Source organism: Dipodomys spectabilis, unplaced genomic scaffold (genome assembly GCF_019054845.1).
Source record: "Dipodomys spectabilis isolate Male_0828 unplaced genomic scaffold, ASM1905484v1 ptg000069l, whole genome shotgun sequence".
NCBI classification, from domain to species: domain Eukaryota; kingdom Metazoa; phylum Chordata; class Mammalia; order Rodentia; family Heteromyidae; genus Dipodomys; species Dipodomys spectabilis.
The window spans coordinates 11,330,687-11,353,511 of NW_024870746.1; the positions used below are offsets into that span (position 1 = coordinate 11,330,687).

A 22,825-nucleotide genomic window follows, 5' to 3' on the forward strand; every position below is an offset into this window, starting at 1 on the left:
TGAACTCCAGGCCTGGATGCTGACCCTGAGCTCTTCAGCTCAAGGTGAGCATTCTACCACTTAAGCCATAGCACCACTTCCAAAACTAGCCATTTTTTAAAGCATAGAAAGCAGAAAAACAAATTCAGATCTTCACCCTATGGTGAATATTTATCCTTTCAGATTTGAAAGATTTGCCCTAGCCATATAGAGGTCTCTCCTTGTTTGTGCAAATAAGCCCTCCAGTTCACATTAATTCTCATTTTATTTTTTTTTTTTTGGCCTGAGATTTGAACTGAAGGACTGAGAATGCAAATGCATAATTCATTCTATGAGGGAGAAGGAGAGCAATCTCATTTGCTTCCAAAACCTTGGCATGTTCAAGTTGAGACAAATGTTAACTTTGTGCTTGGAAATCACAACTGGCAGGCTCTGGTATTACTTTGTGTGCCCCATCATCAGAAATAAATTGTTTTCTTACATGGGAGCTTAAGAGTCATGACCCCGTGAAGGAACACGGGCTGCAGAATTTGAGAACACACATAGCCTGACCATCACACTCCCTGCCCTGCCTTTCCCCCACAGCCGCCTGTACTGCTAGCCTGTCTTGTATTTCATTTCTAAAGGAGACTCGGATTTATTTACACATTCTGAGACTGTCTACAAAAGAAGCAGCTGGCTCCTAGATTGATCTCCTTATTTGAATAAACTTTATTAACCACTGATTCGTTCCAGGTCTCTGGCACTGTCAGAGTAATGGCGAAGAAAATCACCTAGGCTCCCACTACTTCTTTTCTTACCTTTTTCCCATATGTCCTTGCTCTTTCCCTTTCATCCTTTTTTATTTCCTTTTGTGTCACTTAAATATACTGTGCTTCCTTAAGAGCTTTTTTTTTTCCCCAGTAATTTTTGAACATCCCATGGTGGTTGATCTCTTGGGATGTCATTTTGAGGAGTTCAAATACCTGTTTTCCCATTGCTCTGTCTGGCTTGCCACCTTATCACCCATTTCACAAATCCTGTTTCAAGCCATGAGGTAGAACTTTGCAGCAACCAAAGAACTGGCTGACTTCTCTCCATCTTTTTCTCCATCTTCCTTTCCCTCTCCCTCTTTTTCTTCCTCCCTCCCTTCCCTTCCTCCTTTCCCCTTCAGTCTCCCCCCCTCTCTCTCACCTCTCTCTCTCTCCTCTCCCTCTCTCTCTGTTCTCCTGATTGAACCCAGATCCTCATATATGCTAGGCAAGTGCTCTACCATTGGATAGAACCCTTAGTGCCTGGATGGCTACATTTGAGAGATGTGCCGCTTCAAACAATACACTCATACCCTGTGCTCATTTCCCCTCAGAGCCCTCCATCTCACAGAGGAGATGCCCTGGCCTGTCTTGTGACCACCCCCCCCCCCACCCCCCTACTTTGCCTCTTGCTATACAGGTGTTCTGCCAGCTGTCACTGCATCAGCTTCCTCTCTGCTGCTCACCTGGCATAGCACAAGGAATGAGGAATCCGAGTTGCCTTTGACAGCCTGACACCTGGCTGAGCCCCCTGCAGGAATTAATTGGCCCTTAGAGTGACATTTCATTCTGTAACTTTTATTTGCACCTATAGATCCAGGGTCTAAATCCTGAGGAAGCTCCTCTCTATTATCTAGAAGTGCAAATGGAAATCCCATTGAACTATTGAGTTGAAGCCCATTTTCTCCTATTATATGTAGGATGGACTATCTCCAACCAAGAGTGAACAACCTACCTTTTCCTCTCAGCTCTGCTTAGCTGCACAAATTTTAACCCCTGCCATCTCCTGGGCGTGGGAAGCTGCTAGAAGGCCTGTTGGGGTGGGCATTTTTTTTGTGGGAACTTTTACATTTTGGAAAGCAGTGTTCAGATGCCTGCTGCTCACGATGGATCAGAGTCAGTGTTTATTTAGGAGATACCAGTTTATCCATGCAAGTAGCTTAGGGCTGTAACTTCTTCCTAGGAGTTCCAGATTCCCACCCCAATTTTACTTTTGCCACCAACATTGCCACTTTTCAGATCAAAAACATGTAAGGATGTACGAGTCTCTTGAAAAGATGGTTGAGCTCCTCTACTTATTCAGATCTAGTTTGTCCTGAGCATTGATTGGTTCAAGAGCAGACAGGGTCAGCTGGGATTGGAGAGCTCTGTGCCTCAGGGCACAGCAGTGGCAAGCTAGCTACTGCACACCAGGAGAATGAGTGACTCTCTAAGTCCTGCCCTCTGTGCCTCACTTAATCTCACTCACTCTGATGTCCAGATGTCACATACTGAGGTGTCCATGGAAGAAATGTGCCTAAGAGATTCCTTCAAGACATTCTCAGTATTTGGCAAAGTCAGCTCTGGGGAGGGTTTAGTCATTTGCCATTGTGCCTAGGATATACACACAATCTGTATTTGCCAGTCCTCATCACAAACACATCCCCTCCTCAACTCTACTTCTGGACTCCTTATTTAACCCTCTCAGTGACATTGGCAAACATACAAGCAAACCTTTGCCTCCTAAATGTAATAAGCCAGTTAGAAGATGGAAACTAAGCCTAGAGACCAAGATGTTTCCCTCCTCGGAGCCATGAGGCAATCCTGAAGACTTCCAGAGTTCCATTTGACTTTTGAATGCACTAAGATGACCAAGTGAAACCTTTCCTCCTTCTTTTATGCTTCCCAGGCTGCCTGAGACCTCTAGCCTCTTCCAATGGCTACGTGAACATCTCGGAGTTCCAGACCTCCTTCCCGGTGGGGACTGTGATTGCCTATCGCTGCTTCCCTGGATTTAAACTTGAGGGGTCCGAGTATCTTGAGTGCTTACACAACCTTATCTGGTCATCCAGCCCACCCCGGTGCCTTGCTCTGGAAGGTAACACATCTTAGCCTTTAGAAAGTTATATTTAATAGCTTTGAAGTAGATTTTTTGATAGGCGATGCTACAAGTTAGGGCCAGCAATAACTTTAGTTCTTGGAGTAATCTTTCCATGTCTCTGTCCACAGAAGAGATCATTTGCCACAAAGCCATACCAACTACATGCAAAATTTGCTTTCCCCATCCTGAGGCTTAAAGCAGTAGACAGCAGATAAAAGAAAATCTTGTAGGCCAGGTGTCTGTGGCTCATACTTGTAATCCTAGCTACTCAGGAGACTGAGATCTGAGGATCATGGTAAAGTCTACCTGAGCAGAAAAGTCCATGAGACTCTTCAGTTGAACAGAAAAATCCATGAGACCCTTCAGTTAACCAGAAAAAGGCCAGAAATGGAGCTATAGGTCAGGTGTTAGAGCACTAGTTTTGAGTGGAAATAAAGCAAATGGACAGTGCCTAAGCTCTGAGTTCAAGCCCCATTATTCACATACATATACACACGTGCACACACACACACACACACACACACACACACACACACACACACACACACAAATGGTTGCAAGCATCAAAGGTTAAGCTGCAAAATATTGCAAAGTTAAATGAAATGCTTCAAAACTTAATTTTCTCTGTGCCAAATGAAAACAGATTGCATTATGGCATCATTAATCTCACTCCTCGTTTTATTGTTGTGTCAATGTCTCTTCCATATCTCCATGCATTTTATAGCTTAGCTGTAAATGTTTCACTGCAAGCACATCCTTGGAAGCCTGAGAGCCAGAGCTCCTTCTTCCGTGTTTTTATGAAATCTGTATGGTTATAAAGTTGACTCACTAAAGACCACTAATCAGAGGTCTGAGTCAGTGAGGGGGATAGAATCCATTGCCAGCATCAAGGCAGTATCTGGGGGTGGAGCCCATAAACTCTTCTGTAGTAGGCAAGTCAGACACAAAATTCAGCCTTCTCTTTTCTTTGATTTGGAAACAATGCCTTCTGTGCTTCTTGGCATATGAATACTTGCAGGGGGGATTGTCTGTGGAAAAAGTGAGGGGGGACTTTAATCAAGAGACCTCCTAGTATGCTAATAAAAAATTGCAATAAAAGTAAATTAAAAAAACAATTTTAGAGAACCCTTCCACACCTATTTACAGCCTTGCTTGGGGAAGAAGCAAAATAAGAAACAATAGAATGTAGAAGTGAATCAGTTCTCACAAGTTTAAAGCAGCTCTGATGTAGGAGACCAAGGAGGAAAGGATGTCATGCAGGTGATGATCAGAGGAATTGAAAAAAGCATTGGTTTCTAAGTGACTTGGAATGAGCTTGGCCTGAGCCAGTGAACCTCCTCGGAGAAAGTTGGGAAAGAAGAGGGAGGGAGGGGAGAGGGAAGAAGGGAGAGGAGAGGGAGGAAGGACACCAGGTTTGTGCTGTAAGTTTTGTCATACTCCTAAGATAGCCATAGAACCTTCACTGACCCCCAACTTATTACCCATCCCAATTTCCCCAAGTGACTGGAGCCAAGAGTAGAGCTGTTAGCTTAAATATGGGACATCAATTAAACATGGATTTCAGATAGCAAGTACTTTTCCAATAGGAGCTTGTTCTAAATATTGCATGGAACTTGTGGTAACAATAACAACAACAACAACAATAATAATATGCTTTATTTGAAAGTCAAGTAGAACTGCATATGAATCTTTGTTTGCTAAATCTGGCCATCCTAACCTGGAAGGCCAAGATTACCCCCTTTGTTTCCAATGGAGATAGTCTTTCCAGACACCTATAATAGGCCAAGGTACATGTCTACCATGAAAGGGGCTACTTTCCTAGTTTGCCTGGTGTTCTTCCTGCTCTAATAATCAGATAGAGGGCAGTTTAAAGATGCCATTATCATGATTTTTAACCATTTAAAAAGACCACTTTAAAAATCTTTTCAAATTTGATTGGACTTTGTTTCAAGCAGTCGGGTTCTGATCATCTTTATTTGGGGGATTTGGAAAATTGTTTCTATGGGGTCCAGAATATGATATGGATAAGATGTAAAGCAAATCTACCTTCCAGAGGCAGTGGTGTGAGGTTTTAAACAGAGAGCGATGGATGAGTAAAGCTGCTGAGAAATGAGTCCCTTCACTTACCATGCTCTTTTGCTGCTACCAGTTGGCTCCAGCCAAGGAAGGATGCTGAAAACCTAGGCTGTCAAGGCCACTTAGTGTTTTCGTCCTTCATGTTTATTGTTGTTACTTGGAGGCTTTGTTTTTGTTTTTGGGGGCGGGGGAAGGGGAGTGTTTTCTTGTCATTTACTGGGTTTTTTTTTTTTGGCAATATTAGACCAGGGGACTGAACTCAGGGCCTTAGGGTTGGAAGACTAGAACACCACCATTGATCCACATCTCTAGTCCTGGTTTGATTTACTGGTTATTTTTAGAATAGGGTATCGTTTCCCACTCGGGCATGTATCTGAGCCATGATCCTCTAGTTTTAGGCTTCTCATTTTCACTGGCTCTCCTCTATGGAGACACTCTAGTGGACTTTTCTGCTTGGGGCTAGTCTGGCACTGAGATCCTCTCAATCTCTGTTTCCCATGTGGCTTTGAGGTATCAGGTATATGACACTCTACCCTGCTATTTGTTGAGAAGGAGTCAGATTTCCTGCCTTGGCTGGCCTCAAACCTCAGTCCTCTTGTTCTTAGCCTCCGAGGATATGAGCCACTGATAACCAGTTTCCTCTGTTTTTTTTTTCTATCTTTTAAAATTTATTGTTATTATAAAGAAAATGTACAGAGGGGTTACCACTTTATAAGTCAATAATAAGTACGTTTCTTTTTGGACAATGTCACGCCTTCCTTCACTCCCTCCCAATTTTTGCCTCCCATCTCCACCCACATATTGTATAGTTCATTTTCATGTGTCTCCTGAGTGCCTCAGTTTTATAAAAATAATGTTTAGTTTTACTTTCAATATGTTATCTGATGGAATTCGTTTTTGAACCCTTTCAAGGAAACACTATCTAAATGTACAAAAGCTATGATTCCAAATGGAGAGGCCCAGAGTAAATTAAAGAATTACTTTTCTCAAGACTAGACAGAAACTGGGTTAAAGTAAGCGTGAGTGGTGCTATATGCTCATAGTCACAGATCCTTGGCAGGCTGAAGCAGGACGATCAATTGAACACTGGAGTTAAAGACTGGCCTGGGCAACAGAATGAGACTCTGCATCTTTAGAAAACAAAGGATGCAACGAGTTAAAAGAAGAAGCAAAGATTCTTGAGAACGTTTTCTAATTGTGTCTGTTGTTGTTACTTTAATCTTATATCTTCTTTTTAAATATCAGGTCTTTGTTGATGTAATTTTATTGTAAGATATCCAGCATAGATGAACCGTCCCGAGGAAATGTATCCCTTTAATGTGTCGTCTACACTTTCTCCCCCTTGACTCAAATTATTTGCTGAAATTGTGATTTCTTCAAGAAAACGCAGTGGACATTTTGCGCTGTGCTGTAGAATCATCTGCTGATAGGGGCTTTTCCATGTTATAAGTGTTCTGAGCCCACAAGCAAGGGACTGTGTGGACAGCGGCTCAGTGGGAATCTTTCTCTATGGGCTTCTTATCCCTTTCCTATCTTACTATCAACTGTCAGTGGACCTGTCACTCTTAGGGTACATGTCACTGCAGACCTCCCCCCCACCAACCCTTAACTCTTTTTCTAGTCTTCTGTGACAAAGAAGCTTGGATTCCCCAAGCTGATAATGGAAGAGATGCGAGTATTGATTAGAAGTGGTGACTGACATCAGACTGGCTGGCTATTTATGTGTCAGGATCTTGCCAAAGTGTCGTTTGATCCTCATAATGTCCGTTGTCTGCTGTCTGTCCCATCGTGTTGATGAGCCAACTGGGCTTCTGAAAGCTTAGTAACCTACCCGCGCACTCATACCTAAGGGGGCTGGAACTTGAGTGTGGATATTGTCACTTCAAAGGTGTGGATCTTAATCACCCAGGTGCATCACCTAATGAGTTGTTCTGATTACATTCCAGTGGGAGGAAAAGAGTTTGGTATTTTCATAGTCATTTTTAAAGAGTCAAAAAAAGTTTCAAAGGCTTGTTGTGTAGGAAGGAATGTGTCTGTCCAGTCTAGCTATCCTCCTTGAAGAATCCCTGTTGTAGGAGATTGGAAGGTCAGAGCATGGCCCTGCTGCCAGTGCTCATTGGTTCACAGTTCTAGTGGAACCTCACTTCGGCTAATGAATTGGGCAGAGATTGTGGTCTCCTTGTACAGACAGAGACACTCTCACCTTAGAGGATGACATGACCTGTCCACACCCTCTAGCTCAGTGCAAGGATCTTCCTGCTGCATGGTACCTCCTCTCCTTGGTGGAATAGAAAACCAATGTTTGAGTGATGGCTGTCACACTCACTTATGAACAATCCCATCATCTAGATCTGGCTTCATGAGGAGCTGGCCATTTGAAAAGACAGACTGACAAGTGCCAACAAAGGTGGCAAGAGTTCCAAGGACCAATATGTAGATGTGGGCTGTGCATTTCAAGGAGCTATTGCAAGTGAGCACATCCTGAAGCATGCCTCATCGACTAAAGCCTTTGACATCAAAATTTCGGGCCTTGGAAGATGCTCCATAGATCCTTGTGTTTGGGCTTTTTTTTCTTTGGGCCCAAGTGTTTTTCCTGACCTTGGCATAGCTAAATTCTTTTCTTCCTTATGCTGTCATGGCCTTTGAGGCTTTCATCTTTGTCAGTGTCTTTTTTATGCACACACACACACACACACACACACACAGAATCCAGAACACCAGGAACTTTTGATAATGAGTGCAAGGAATCTCTCATTTCTAAATGCCAAGAAATCCATTTCCTTTGCCAGCAGTGTTTATTGAACAACTGCTAGGCCCAGAGAAACACTGGAGTAGACCCCAGGAAATTGCAAAGAAAACCAAAGAACATAATTTTTTTTTTTTTTGTTGGTCGTGGGGGTTGAACTCTGGGCTTGGGCACTGTCCCTCAACTCTTCAGCTCAAGGCTAGCGCTCTACCGCTTGAGCCACAGTGCCACTTCCGGTTTTCTAGTGGTTCATTGGAGATAAGAGTCTCACAGACTTTCCTGATCCGGCTAGCTTTGAACCATGATTCTCAGATCTCAGCCTCCTGAGTAGCTAGGATTACAGACGTGAGCCACTGGTGCCCAGCTCAGAGGTTAGAGTCTAATGGGGAGAAGAAGAAGAAGACAAATCACTCTGCCTAGAGAATAGCATCATTACAGATGGCAGACACATACACATACCACAACTGTGAAAAAAGTCGCAGAGGAGAGATGTCTTTTTGGAAGACATGGAAGGGCAGTTTCAGTAGGTGATATTGCAATTGCAAAGTGAAATTTTTACCCAGGGATTTCTGGAATTTTTGTTTATTGTCCCCAAAGACCAAACAGTCATCTATTTTCTGTCTCTATTTGAACTGTAGGAAGAGAGCATCTGAACCTCACTCATATAAAAGGATTGTGCGTTCTGAAGCTCTGCAGCGCTCATGAGCCTAAGCATTGCGCCTTAGTGTATGGAGGGCGCTGGCCTCAAGGTTTCGAGTCAGGAATGTGGAAAGACACTGAGAGGCGTAAGACAGGCAGTGACCTCACGACGAAGTGGGTAGCTGCAGAGGAGGAAGCCTGAATATATGAGGTAGTTGAGGAAGCAGAGGTATGAGCTACCCAGAATCCCCAAGGCAGGGTGTGGCTGGGGCTGCAACACATGCTAGCTATGGTATCTGCAAAACAGGTCTCTTTCTCTATAGGAGGAAGAACCATCCAAGAGCCTCTTGGTCTATGGAACGTGCTCTTTCCATTCAGGCTTTCCAATGGCCTGAAAGTGATGCAGGGCCCTAAGTATCTAGTTAGAGAAGTTCCTGATGGCAGCTTGCTCTAAGAGTAAGTTAAGAAAAGCAGTGATCACCTGACTGTACACCTTTGAGTCATATGACCAGGGTCAGAACAGATGCTTGAAGCACATGTGGAATGTGGGATCCTTGGTTGTAGTTCCGTCCACTTCAAGATTTTCCTCTGTTTTCATGTTAAATTAGTAACCTTTCATCTCCAGCCAGAAGTCTTTCTTTCGGTAGATTTTAAAAGGCAGTAGATTAGTAAGGGAGAGGCAATCACATGGAAAAAGGACCAGGCAGTGAGATTAGTCTTTGAAAAGAGAGATACTAAAATCTGAGCTGTGTGCTAGTTAAAGTAAATGCCTTTGAGAGTCATGTATCCAATCAGTAAATATTTGTTATTCCTAGATGCTGAGGAATTTACAAGATCCAGAACACATAGTTATATAAGTTATCCAGGTTTCTGCCATTCTGGGGCTTTGACCTGCAGATGGAGCTAAGTTCATAATATTGTATTTATCAGTTGTCCAAGGACCCTGGCAGTAGAGATCGTTACTTACTCTGAGGCCACCAAGAAGGGGCTAGAAAGTGGCATGTTCATGGTTGTGAAAGTACTAGGAGAGGCAAGTAGGTGAGCCACTTGTAGCTGGTTGGGATTTGGTATGTTTGTCTGTCTACAGTACTCCCTGAACAGAATTAGTGCTGTGGATGCTACAGCTTTCTCTGTGATCAGTTGGGCAATGACTTTTCCATCCCCAGGGACTTTCTCATCCTTATGACTAGCATTTCTTCCAGAAATAAGTAAAAGTGACCCCATTAAAAGCCAGAGCCGGACACTTGTGGCTCATGACTGTAATCCTAGTTACTCAGGAGGTTGAGATCTAAGGATTGTGGTCCAAAGTCAGCCTGGCAGAAAAATCCATGAAATGCTTATCTCCAATTAAACAACCCCAAATCCAGAAGTGGAGCTGAAGCTCAAGTGGTAGAGTGCTAGCCTTGAGCACAAAAGGCTCAAAGACAGCACACAGGGCTTGAGTTCAAGCCCTAGGGCCGGTTTACACAAACACACACACACACTCTCTCTCTCTCTCTCTCTCTCTCTCTCTCTCACACACACACACACAGCTCCAAACAGCTAAAAAAAAAACATGCAATTTTTGTTTCTAAATCCAACTACTCCCCCAGCTCAGAATGCCCAAAGTGATGGCCCTGTTCCCCTTTATCCCCTAGTTCACATGGATGGAGACAGAGGTTTGATCAGACAGTATTGGATTCAATTACAGAGAAGGCGGCGGTGTGATTTTCTAGGAACCCACTGGTGCCCAAAGGTCCTTTTTAGGTCTCATCCTTTCATAAGTAGAAAAAACTAAGAAACTGAAGAACCCTGTTTGGCCAAATATGAAATAACTTGAAAGGTTCCAATTTGAGATCAAACCTCAAAAGCCAGCTTAGATGTGGAGGGCTCCTAGTCTCCCAGCTGCATTTTGCAATGTACTTTGTTCCCAAGTCAAAACACATTCAGGTACAAGAGACGCCTGGCCTAAGAGGCACCTGCCATGATTTCTCCCTCTGGAAATCCTGCTGTCACTCGGAAGTGCCCTGGGACTTCAAAGCCAACCTAGTGGAGCGAACAGGAGCAACACAGCTCAAATCTGGACCTCATCAAATGGGAAACACTGCCTACCTCAGGAGATCAGAGAGAAAGAGAAAGGCTCCGGGAGGCAGTATATAGAGGACAGCCTCGAAGGTACTGTCCATACAGTCCACCAGGAGCATATTGCTCCCATTCCCAAATGGAAAATTAAACACTATAAGGAGGCTAGGGTTGTTCCCAAGGAGTTGGTCCATGGGGTTGGAGGCATAAGTCAGTCAGTAAAGCACTAGCCAGTGAGCAAAAGTGTAAAGTACCAAGTTCAAGTCCTAGACTTACTTGACCCTAAAATGAAAAGAAAAGAAATAAATTATGGTCCATGATAAGGAGGTTCATTCTCATGCTATCACTTCCCCAAAACAGAGGAGAGCCACCCTCCCAGTACCTCTTGTGTCCTTGCATTGTTATTTCTCATCAGGCAAGCAAGCAAGACTCAGTCTCCCACTTCTTTTGTAGGTCTCATCCTTTCATAAGTAGAAAAAAATAAGTCTTCTTGGACTTCAAGAAGAACAAGGGAAATGTCAAGGATCACATTAGGGATTTCATGGTGTGGATTATTGCTTTTATTTGTTGATTTCTGCGGTGCTGGCAATTGACCCCGTGCATGCTACCTAAGAGCTCCAGTGCTTGTTGCTGTTTGAGAGATAGTCTTGCTATCTAACCCAGACTGGCCTCAAACTCATAGTCCTTCTCAGCGCTAGAATGACAAGGCATGGGTCACCATGCCCAGTTTCATGATGACGACTTTGAATTACTGATCACAGAATATAGGACATAGAAGACCATAGACATCCCCAGTACCTTCCTCCCCTCCCCTCTCCCCTGGGTTAGCACCTCCTTTGTAGACCTGAATTTATTGGCAACACTAGAGGTGAGCTGGCTTGGGCGCAGCCTAGTGACCATCTCACAAGGGGAGAGCCCATGCCCTTCCATCTTCTCTGTCTCCTTCTCTCGCCTGCGTTCTTGAACAGGGAGAAACAATATTCTGAACATCTCTTGAATAACTCATGACAAACCATGCCTTCTCCTCTGCTTTTGTAGGCCTGCTGGGTGGCATGTTTTCACGCTTAAAACTGCCTTGTAACATTTTGGATGCCTCTCCCATGCCAGGTGCTTTGGAAGTGCCTTTATTATGTGACCTTCCCTCCTAACCAGTCTTGAGAAGAAAGTTTGTGCCAATGGCAGATGAGGAGACTGGGCTTCAGAAAACTCCCCCAGGTTACCTCTTCATCAACAGCCCAGCCCATGTGCTTCCTGAGCCTGTACCTGCTGCTAATGCCACTCTTGTAATGCACCCAGGACACCAGGCTCTGGGAGGTAGAAGAGCTATACTATGGGATTCCTCTTAAGTTGCAGTGCCTACAATGCTTGGCATGTGAGAGGATTCTTTCCTCTCTCCCTCTGCCCCTTCCTCCTTTTTTCCAGGTAAGTCTCCAGTGCCGACCCGTGTGGACTGAGCACTGTGGGGCCTCTGCTTATTAGAATTCAGGTCTGGCTCTCCTGGGCTGTAAATGATAATGACAGTGACCAACTGGTCACCCAATACCCTCCTCCCCTCTCGCTCTCTCCGAGTAGACCAACTGTCTGGGGCATGATCTCCATTAGCCTCTCCTGGCCCTTCAGGTTCCCTGAGGAGTCACTCATAAGGCTGCCACCAGCAGCTGGATCCACTATGAAATTGAATCAGCAGAAAATGAACAAAAGGGCAGTAAATGATGCTTTTCTCTCCTCTTTTCCCTGGTAGCAGTGGGACCTCTATTCACAAGAAGGTGGAAGGAAGCCCTCTGATTTATCTGCTTACCCCAGGCTATTCCCTTCCCTCTGCTTTACCAACTTGAGAGGTTTTTAAGAGCTCAGGTAATACCTGGTCAGATGGTGTTGATCAGGCTCAAATGCACAGGAAGTGCCTTGGGAAGCAATGAGGGAAGTTGGGGTCATTTTGTTCTAGGCTGTCCCCACCCCTGTGGGGTTTGTTTTACATATTTACCTAGTGTGTTCCCATTCAAGATTTATTGGAGGGAAGAATTTGCCAGTGTAGTCTGAAAACCATGCCCTCATTTCTGCCTTCTTGGGAACTTGAGACCAAAAAGAGTGAATGATTTTCTGGGATCACAAAGAAATTCCATCTCCTCAGACATCCTGCTTTCAAGTATGTAAGTAGATAGCTAGTTTCTAACCTTAATTAGGGACTCGGCTTACATTTGTTAAAGTCTTATGGGAATTTTAGGTCACATTCTCAAAAACGTAAGGATCGTCGTTTGCTTTGAAAACATGCTTATGTTTGTTTCCTCTCGTGTGTGACATTAGCTTGTAAAGCCCTGTCTCAAACAAGGAGAGGTCAGCTTGTGAGTGGAAATGCATTCTGTGGTCTGGGCACGTGTAAGCAGGTAACACCCCTATTTTGCCCTTCTGATGTCCATAATTGAAAGGCCTGTGGCTGGCACTGTTCTTGTGGAAGCTACCTTCTTATCTGCGACTCTGGTGGGGTAATTTATTAGCAGCAAATGCAAACTCACAAGCATACCTGCTCATTTATTGTTCAACAAGCGATAGTAAATTATCTGAAGATTGTTTCCATGTACGGTGCTTGCATGACAGCAGAGTGATGACAAGACATAACTGCTTGCTTATCTCAGCATGCTTCTCAGGATCGCCATGTACAGTTCTTTCCTTTTCTACAATGAGTAATTGCACAATGGCATCTTCCCTTTTTTTTTTTTTAATCATCACGCATCACTCTTTACCCCAGGGAGATTGTGCCACAGCTTCAAGAATCTTCATTCTTTTCTGTTTTATTTTTTCCTATATTGAATCAGAAAACACGGATCTTTTTATCCTAAGAAAACCAACAGACCTGGTTCTTGTTTTTCAAGTAGACTCAAGTTCTCAGGCATTGCTGCTCTTCCTTCCTGGACTCTTTTTCTTCTAAGCTGATGGATCTTTCCAAACATCTCCCTCCTACTCTTGCTATGTATCTGTGCTTTGCCAGCTCTCACCCCATGGCAGATCTGGCCTCACCATCTCACTTTATTTCGCCTCGTTGGAAATGTGACCATCCATTCTCTATCTCTCCTGGGCTTTTGAAATAGACGTCTTTTTCTTCAAATATCATTTAAGAAATTTTGAGTGGGGTCAGAGGAACAGGACAGGGTCGCAAAGCAGACAGCCTCAGTGTTCTAAACAGTGTCCCTCAGCAAATCAAGAAAGAGAACCTTAGAAAAGCACTCCAACCACCTCTCCTCCTACGCACTCAGAGGAGATCCCACCAGGCATGACCTACACACACCGCTCTCCCTCTGGGAAGGCCACCTGTCCTGTTCTGCAGTTTGGATGAGTTGTGAGGCAGGGTTGGGCCACAGGGTCATTCCTTCCTTGAGTTGATGGCTCTCTTGTATTTTCCCTGCAATTTCTTTGTGTTTTCATAAGCTCCACCGATATGCATGCTGAGGACTTTATTTTGTGGTGTTTAACTGGCAAAGAGCTAAACAACAGCAAAGTCATGACCAATGATCCGAGAACCTCAACTTGGGGCCAGAGGGTGACTTCATTATGCTCAGAAAATAGATTGCTACTACCAATGGGAAATTCTCTGTGTTTGTCCCTAAACTCGAGGATATCTTCTCCATCCCTGCTGCAGGCAGGATTTATTTCCTCCTTTCCCTTCTAGAAAGCAAGATGACTTGTATTTCATAGTAATAAAATCTCTTGCAATCAGGTGCAACAGAGAAGGCCATAAATCCCCTCAGACACTCCGAGGCTGTGTCACGCTGGGAGGCACTTGGCAGTACAGTATTCGGCAGAGTGGTTTGGGTTGTTCCTGCCTCTTGTTTCCTTTTTCCTTGTAGTAATCTTTTTTTTTTTTTTGGTCGGTTGTGGGGCTTGAACTCTGGGCCTGGGTGCTGTCCCTCAGCTCTTCAGCTCAAGGCTAGTACTCTACCACTTGAGCCACAGCACCACTTCTGTCTTTTTCTGCTTATGTGGTGCTGAGGAATCGAACCCAGGGCCTCATGCATGCGAGGCAAGCGCTCTACCACTGAGCCACCTTCCCAGCCCCCTCCTTTTTCCTTCTCTTCCACGTCTCCCCTTCCACCCCCCCACCCCACCCCCCCACCCCCGCTTTCCTTTATAAAACACTTCCAGAATTGCCTTCCTCTTTTCCCAAAGTAACCACACAACTGGGTAGGAAGCAAGCAAAAACAAAACAAAAAAAAGCCACGCCTGTCCTTGTTCATCTCTACCATGCAATTTTTTTTTCTTGGTAGATCCTACACCCTCAATGCCGGTGCCCGCAATCATTTTCTCCTTTTGTCCAAAAGACTTTAGAGTTTAGTTTTGTACAATATCCTGCCTGACTGTAACTGTGCCCAGCTACCTCTGAAGTAAAAAGTGTTTTAAGAAGACAATGCTTCACTCACAGCTCAGCTTTCTCCCAGGAATTGCCTGCTGAGGCAAAGCCTGGGACTTTGCACATATTCTACCCAGTGTGTCCTCAATCAAGAGAGAATCCAGTGCATTTTCTAACCCCATCTCTTTCAGTGACAGGAAGGGATTTAATAAGCGATCTGGACTACTATGAAGTTGGAAACATCAGTTAGATTTTTTTTGAGACAGCCAATTATATTGAAACTCAGATTTAAAACTAGTCCTCATCTCAAGCTATCACAAGGGAATAATTTGCATACATCAGTCTATCTTCATACCATAAGTATCTTATTCAGAGATTTTTTTTTTGTACTGGGGAAAAAAGTAAATGAATAGGAAGCTGAAAAGTCAAGAATTTTCTAGACAGCCAGGGCTAAAATAATAGCCAAGTAGAATCTTACCCAGGCATACTGTTGGACATGTTTAGCCTTTTACATTAATTGTGGGTGGCTTTCTGCACTCCCAACTTGGTTTCTGTTGACACCTCCCAGGAAGAATTACAGTTATCTTTCCAGGAAGTTCTGGCAATCTCAGGCCTTGGATTCGGCCTCTTTATATTACTTTTACCCCACCCTGCCCACTGCTACAAGTCTCAGGAGTAAACTGTTTTAATAGTTACTTTTCAGTTCCGTCTGAGGAATCTTCAGAGTCTAGTTACTCCAGACGCATTCTGACAGGACCTAGGAAACCCTCATGCTACCTTGCAGACCTGGCCTAAGGGCTGGGCCTCTGTCTCCTGGGCTAAGGATGGATTCATGCAACACTTGTTTGCCAGAACTGCAGTAGCAAAATTCCACAAACCAGGTGGCTTAGAACAACAGAAACTTATTCTCTGATGGCTCTGGAGGGAAGAAGTCCATTGTCGATAGGACCCTACTTCCTCTGAGACTTCAGTAGCATCCTTCCTTGTCTCTCCTCACTTCTGATATGGCCATAGTCCTTGATGGCCCTTGGTTTGCAGCTGCTCCCCTTTCATCCCCTCTGTGGTTACAAGTACCTTGTTTCCTGTGTACATCTTTTCTCTGTGTGTCTCTCCACTCTTCTAATGAGGTCACTTGGCATCAAGGCCCTACCCTTCCATAGTGTGACTTCATCTTAACTTGATTCCATCTGCAATCTACCCAATTTCCAAACCTGGTCACATTTCCAAGGGTTGGGATTTCAGCATAAGAGCTTAGGGCACAGAAAGACACATACAATTCAGTCTTCCTGCCTTGATGAGAAGCAAACTTCCCCTGTTTCCACCCTATCTTTTGTTTCCAGATCAACGGGACTATTTTTTTTTTAACTTTGAGTGGCTATATAAAGGAATTGCCATTCAGTGAGGAATTATGAGGACAGCGCATCTTGATCAGGGTCACATCTTTCACCAACCTCCCTCATCCCTCCATACCCCTCCTCTCCCCTCAAGTTTCTTAATTTTGTACCTGTGGTCTTTAACTCTTCCCAAACTGAGTTGGCTAGCATCCTTTGGATTGCTCATTGCTTTTGCATACCAGCAGAGCACATAGTGTTAGAGCTTCTCCAGCTCACCTTTACTCTCTCTCTGTATCATGACTTTTCCAAACTAACCCCACTGTACACGATGCATGCTTAGCAGATAAAAGAAATCACTGGGAGGCCCTGCACTCTCTTTCTTCTATATACCCTTAAAACCCCACGAGATGGCAAGAGAGTACTGTGAAGAATTCAGAGTCAACCTCATATAAGGGCCAGTCACAGCTCTGCTTGCTGTTCAATCACCAGATGACCTTTGGACAAATAGCTTCATCTTTCTGAGCTTCAAAAGGGTTCCATAGCAGTACCTGCCCTGTAGAACCATCGTTAGATTAAGTGAAATAGGCATGAGGTGTGGTGGTTGTAACTAGTACTTGCATTTTATCTCATTGGCTCGTAATGTTGATAGAAATTGTAACTGTCTCCTTTTATTGAGCAGCTAATTTTATTCTAGGCACTCTGTGCTTGCTGATTTACAGATAGTATTTCTAATTCTTATAAAAGATCTGCAATGTTGGCGTCCCTATTGCTGCTTTACAGGCGACGGAAACTAAAGCTCAGCTAGAAAGTAAAAGAGAAATGAATGGAAGTGGAAATAAAATTTAAAGAGAGAGTAAAATATCCAAGGCCGTGTAACTCTAAGTGGCTGACCATTGTGTCTAAACCTCATGAGGTATCTAGTTAAAACACTGCCTTATTAGTTCCGGGCTGTTTTTCCTTCCTTCACATTATAGCTCTTACCTTTGCTTTTCCTGTCATCCTCTATCTTTTCCTTTTCTTCTTCTTCTTTCATTGTCCATGCCTTCCTAGGCAGTGCTTCTCACTTGTTCGTATGTCTGAAAAGTGTAACACTTCCTCCTTACAGAATAGCTTCTTTTTTTTTTTACAGGATTCTGAGAAACTGATCAGATTAATTCTAACATGTTGATCTTAGAACTTTTATTGCCTAATGTGTAGCTATTTGTAATGTATGTGCATTTGTAATCTATGTGTACTTTAAAACCACAGTCAGAACTACACATACACAACCCACACATACAGCTAACATAGCATGGCCAGTGAGTTTCCAATATTATTATCTGACTACTTAAATATTTATCTCCTTATCTGTTAGAACTTGCTATTAAATAAGAAGGAAGAGACACCAACATTTTAAGGAAAAAAGATAGCACAAAAACTTAAGGTACAGAAAATTCTATACCTTAATTTATCTGTGTGCCATTGTGATCTAGGGTCCAGAGGGAGAATTTGAAAATAACCAGAATTAGATATACTGGCAACATTGAACTCCAGCATTGTCTCTATGGTGGGAATACAGAAAGAAAGAGAAAGGAGTACCACCAAATGCCCCCCTTTATTTGTGGACTTTGTGGCTAACCTTGTGGGACACATAACTCTTTTGAATCTTGTGCCCCTAAAAACATGAAGATGTCAGGCACTAGTGGCTCATGCCTGTAATCTTAGCTACTCAGAAGGCTGAGATCTGAAGATTGCAGTTTGAAGTCAGCCTAAGCAGGAAAGTCTGTGAGACTTGTAGAGGTGTGGCTCAAGTGGTATAGTGCCAGCCTTGAATTCAAGCCCTAGTATTATCATCATCGAAAGAAAGAAAGGAAAGAGAAAGAAAGAGGGGGAGGGAAGAAAGGAGGGAGGGAGGGAGGGGAGGAAGAGGGGCAAGAGAGGAAGGAAGGAAGGGAGGGAGGGAGGGAGGGAGGAAGGGAGGAGAGAGATAAAGAGATAGGGGGAGGGAGAGAGGGAAGAAAAGAAGGAAAATGAAGATGCCCTGAGGAATTGCAGATTATGCTTCAAAAGGGGTCACGGCCTTCAGGTTACTGTGACTCCACTGATGCCTTGTGATTTGTTTCACCTCTCAGTGGTGGGGGCTGTCCTCCATTTAGCCGGTACTCTGGCCTTTGCAGGGAAGCACAGCCCCATCGAAACCCAGAAAGATGCCTCAGCTTTGGATTTCAGCACCACTCTTCCACTGCTGCACAAACTGTCAGAGTCCATCACGGCTTTACACCTGTTCCCTCACCTGTGAGCTCCTTTGTGCGTTCCAGGCGGCAGCAACACCACGCATGCTGCCGATTGCTTACGTGAAGCCTTGCCTTTGTTTTTGTGTGGGAGGTTCACAGCCATCATCAGATGCACTCTCTGTTTCTTTGGAGACAGCCTAATGTGGTGACTCTGAGACAGAGAGCAGCTCACGAGCCCCTCCCCCACCTAGGGTCACTGGCTACTTTTGATCATAAATGTGATCTATCAGCACATCTTGGAGGTAAATGCCATGTTCCATCCAGCCTGGAAACAAGCAAAGTCCCCAACTCATGATCATTTGCTTCCTTGGGCAGACACATTTATTGGCCTTTCGTGTTGTTGCAACAGAAGTGGAAAATGTAATGTGCTGTATAATGTTTATTGATTCGCCCCCGCCCCCAGGCTAAAAGCAAAGTTTCCCATGTAACCTCGGAAATAGCTGTGACTTTTGCATGGAGAGTCTCATGCTGCTACCTGGAATTATTATCCAAACTTAGATGGAATGGGAGACAGCTAGTTCAGAGGCAGCTTTGACCATTAGAAGGCAGCGGAACTGCTGAAGGCAGAGCTCGGGTGATTCTGTACAGGTCTCATTAAGAGCCATGCAAACAGTTTGCTGGACTGTCTTGAGATAATTCCCCTCCAGTACACAGAATTTCTGTGCCTTCAATTCTCCCACTGCTTGACCAGTCTCCTTATGTCCAGCTGAGGTCAAGAGTCTGGCATTAAGCGCCAGCTTTCTTACCCATTGCCCCTTAACTCAGCTACCCTGTTTCCTCATGGCTTCACAGTGCGTGTGAATCACCTGGGAGTCCTGCCAACAAGAAGTTTCTCATTCAATAGGTTTTGGGTGTGGCTAGAGTCTCTGTGCGTTTGGCTTCACGTGTATTGGACCAGAGCTCTGCTGTTTGAGCTATGCTCCTAGTTCTTTTGCTTTGCTTTTGTTTTTGAGACAAGATCTCCCTGTTAGCTTTTCCTAAGTGACCTCAAACTTATGATTCTCTTGCCTCCATCTCTTGAGTATCTAGAATTACAGACATGTGCCACTATATCCAGACTGAGCCTTGTATTTCTGAGCTCCTAGCTGATTCCACAGTTCAGATGGCAAGGACCTGGTGGAAAGGGAAGACCCACTAGCTCCAGAGTATAATATGCCCCGATCCCTAGCAGGTAGAAAATGGAGAAAAACTTGATGGTTTTATTCCAGCTGTCTATCATAACTGCATTAGGCAGTACTCCTCAACTCTAATTACCATGTAGAAGCACTGAGAAAGTTGTAAAGGCCTAGTCAAGACCAGAACCCAACACTGGCTAAATGGACAAAACTCCCCAGGTGTTTCTAGTGTACAAATAGAGCTAAAGAACCACGGACTCAAGTCATTAAGACACTCTTCAAATGCAGCATCAAATGGCAACAAGCGTGAGTGCTGACCATTGTTCAAGCAGCTAATCCTGTTTCACAGAATAAATGCTTATCTGTTACTCATTTCTTAGGTTAGCTGTTTATGATAGACCGTTACTGTGAAGGTTCCCAAAAATAGATCATGGCCCAAACATAATAGAAGTTAAGTCTCTTTTCTGTGCCTCTCAGTGGTCGCTGTTGAAGCAGAGAACCTGTGGTCAGAGGTTACGTGAGCTGTTCCTTAACTTGAAATCTGTTAGTCAGCAGTCACCAGGTAGTCAGCAAAAATGCTCCCCTCTTCCCAAACACCCCAGCAACTTCACCTTGTGTTGATGCTAGGGCTATAGGCCCCTGCCTCTGAAAATAAGCCAAGCAAATTTAGTACCGAGTGTGAACCTCCGTTAGCAAGCTGCTTGCCAAGGTTCCTTCACTCTTACAATCCTCACAAAAACTCTAGTAAGTAGATTTCTCTTGTTTGATAGGGGAGGAAACTGAGTGGGAAGATGAAGGTGGAGGGAGTACTTCCTGACTCATTCTGTGAGGCCGCATTACCCTAACATCACAAAGAAATTACAAGAAAACTATAGATCAGCATCTCATGAAGCCTTCAACAAGTATTAGCTGATCAAATCTAACATTACAATTATACACTGCTAATGAGACAGGATTTACACTAGTTGTATGATGAATTATCAGGACACATACACTGTAGGTCAAGAAGCATCTGGGTAAACAATGCAGTCATTGGCTAGGTACAGAGGTGTCCTGAGGAAGCTGGTGCTTGTCCTGGACTTAATCTGAAAAGGACAAGAAGCAGAAGGCGTGAGTACAGGACTTCCATGGGAATAAAAGGAGCTGCCCATGAACTTTCTAGGATAGGGAAACAGGGGTGGGGGGTGGGTGGGGGTAGGGAGAACTTATTTAGGGAATCTGAAGTCTCATAGCAAGCTTTTGCTCACTGTCCAACCCTAGCAGGCCATTTTTAGCCAATACAGGGCCTATACAAAACCTATTTAAAAAAAAAAAACTGTTCTGCAACCCTTTGTGTAGGTAGGAATTTTCCCGCTATTCTGAGAAGTACCGTAGCCCTCTGTCAACCAACAAGGAACAGAGCATTGACAGCTGGTGGACTGTAATTTTTTTCTCCTCTTCTGGTTGAACCTCAACAGAGCTTTGCTTTGATTCTGCTTTGTAGCCATTAAATGTCCATACTATAAGCCTCATCAAAGCAATCACTATTTCTGATCATTCCTGAAGTGGTAAGAAAGTGTTTTTAAAGTTAAGTTACAGAAGAATCTGTGCCACCCACAGGGGTGTTTTGCTCAGAACTAGCAGCTAATGGCGTGAGTCACAGGCTGAGCGTAAAGCAGTTTGGAGGTGAAGCCACACTGCATTGGCTCATTGGAGCTTCGTGGAAAGTGTGGATTATTTCAAATGCTAGCTGGGCAGCCATGGTTAATAGGGCTATTTGTCCTGTGCATGAGCTCTTTGGGTTGGAGTGTGTGCTTATCTGTCTGTCTGTCTGTTTATCTGTCTCTGTCTAGAATGGCCTGCGTCTTAGGGGCAGTGTGAAAAGGATAGAATAGCAGAACTCAGTTTCCTCCCGTGGTTAGGCTGTGTTGGGTAGGAATGGAAGTCTCTTTGAACCCCAGGTAGTACTCCTTTGGCTTTTTAAATCTGTGTCTACAGGTTTGTAATCGACAGTACTTCTGCTCTCATTTCCTTCCAAGTCAAAAGAAACACTCCCCACTCTGTGACACGCGTAAGCATCAGCACACAGGGGATTCCTCTACAGAAAAGCTAATGGTTTGCTGGGTGCCGTCGTTAGTGTGAGGTGTGAAGATAAATGTTTCCACTTAAGGGGAAGTGTATGTCCATTACATGCTGCCAACCATGACAGTGTCAGAACACAACAACCATCCCATGGCTGTTATCTGACCTCTGAGAAAACACAGTGGAAACATTTGTCCAGGTTCTCTGAGGATTGGGACCGCCTTGGGACAACCTGAAAACCCTCCTTGCGTAAGCGACCTGGAAATGGGGCACTGCCTGGGAAGGTCCAGCACCAGATATCCAGCAAGTTAGTTTAGGAAGCAATGCTATAATAGCTATTACTTATTAAGTATCCACTGTGTCCCTGACTTTGTGTATGGAAATTTACACATACTTCTAATCCTTACAACTCAAGAAGTTCAGACCCTAAGAAGTGACACCCTACACTGTATCAGAAGGAAAGGGGTCATTTGTACCCAAATTTGGACGATTCCACCCACACTCTCTCAAGCCTCCCTTTGCCTCTTTAAATGAAGAGTGTAGCAATGCTTTAGCAAATCACAGGACCATTTGCCTAGGGCTAAATCAGTGTTTTGAACAGTCTTTTACTCTTCAGGCCAAGTAGCAAGTGCTTCTGATAACAAACTTGCACACACTTATACTTCACCTCTTTCATGCTGTTTTCTGGCCCTTGGAAACAGTTCAGAGACTTGCTGGGAGAGCCTGCTAGGAGGAGAGCTTGATGCTCTCTCTATATTCTTTCATCCAAGTTTTATATATTCTATGTGTACAACACAATGTTTTGATATGCATACACATAGTGACATCACTACAGCCAAGCAAGTTAATGCCTCTGTCTCCTCACAGTTATCTTTACATGTTAGTGCTGAGAGTTGAAATCTACCCTTAGCTGACTCTGGGACACGACATAGCATTTCTAACTACAGGGATGGAAGTCGCCTCTTGCTGTTGCTGATTTTGAGATGCCCCTGTTGGCTTTTCTGCCCTTCCATGGAAGCCAAAACAGCCTAGAACCCTTTCCTCTCTCTCGATGCTCAGGTCCTGGCCTTTCCACTGCAATATGTGGGCTCTGAACGAAGGCCTTTACCTTAGCAGCATTCCTGAAGACAGCTCGCAGAGACTCTTGTGTTACGTGAGGAGGTGGAAGCACTTGCTCAGCTGGTGAGCAGTGCAGTGGAAGTTCACTGTGTGGAACACATACTTCAGCTCCCTTTCCCTCTATAGTTTCGTGAGACTCCCTAGCTTTAAGAGCCAAGCAGATATGCATTTCAGCATTGTGTTCATTAGAGGGATCAGGGGAGGAACAT

At 44.2% G+C, this 22,825-nt stretch overlaps 1 protein-coding gene across 2 annotated transcripts in view; it reads left to right on the top strand.

Annotated features, from left to right (window-relative positions):
- The window catches only part of Susd4 (sushi domain containing 4), a 110,671-nt gene that overhangs the window by 80,879 nt on the left and 6,967 nt on the right, over window positions 1-22,825 (top strand). For both annotated transcript variants that reach the window (XM_042681877.1, XM_042681878.1), the window contains exon 5: window positions 2,659-2,847. In XM_042681877.1, the coding sequence (XP_042537811.1) occupies window positions 2,659-2,847 (189 nt within the window). The remainder of the gene's footprint in view (window positions 1-2,658; window positions 2,848-22,825) is intronic.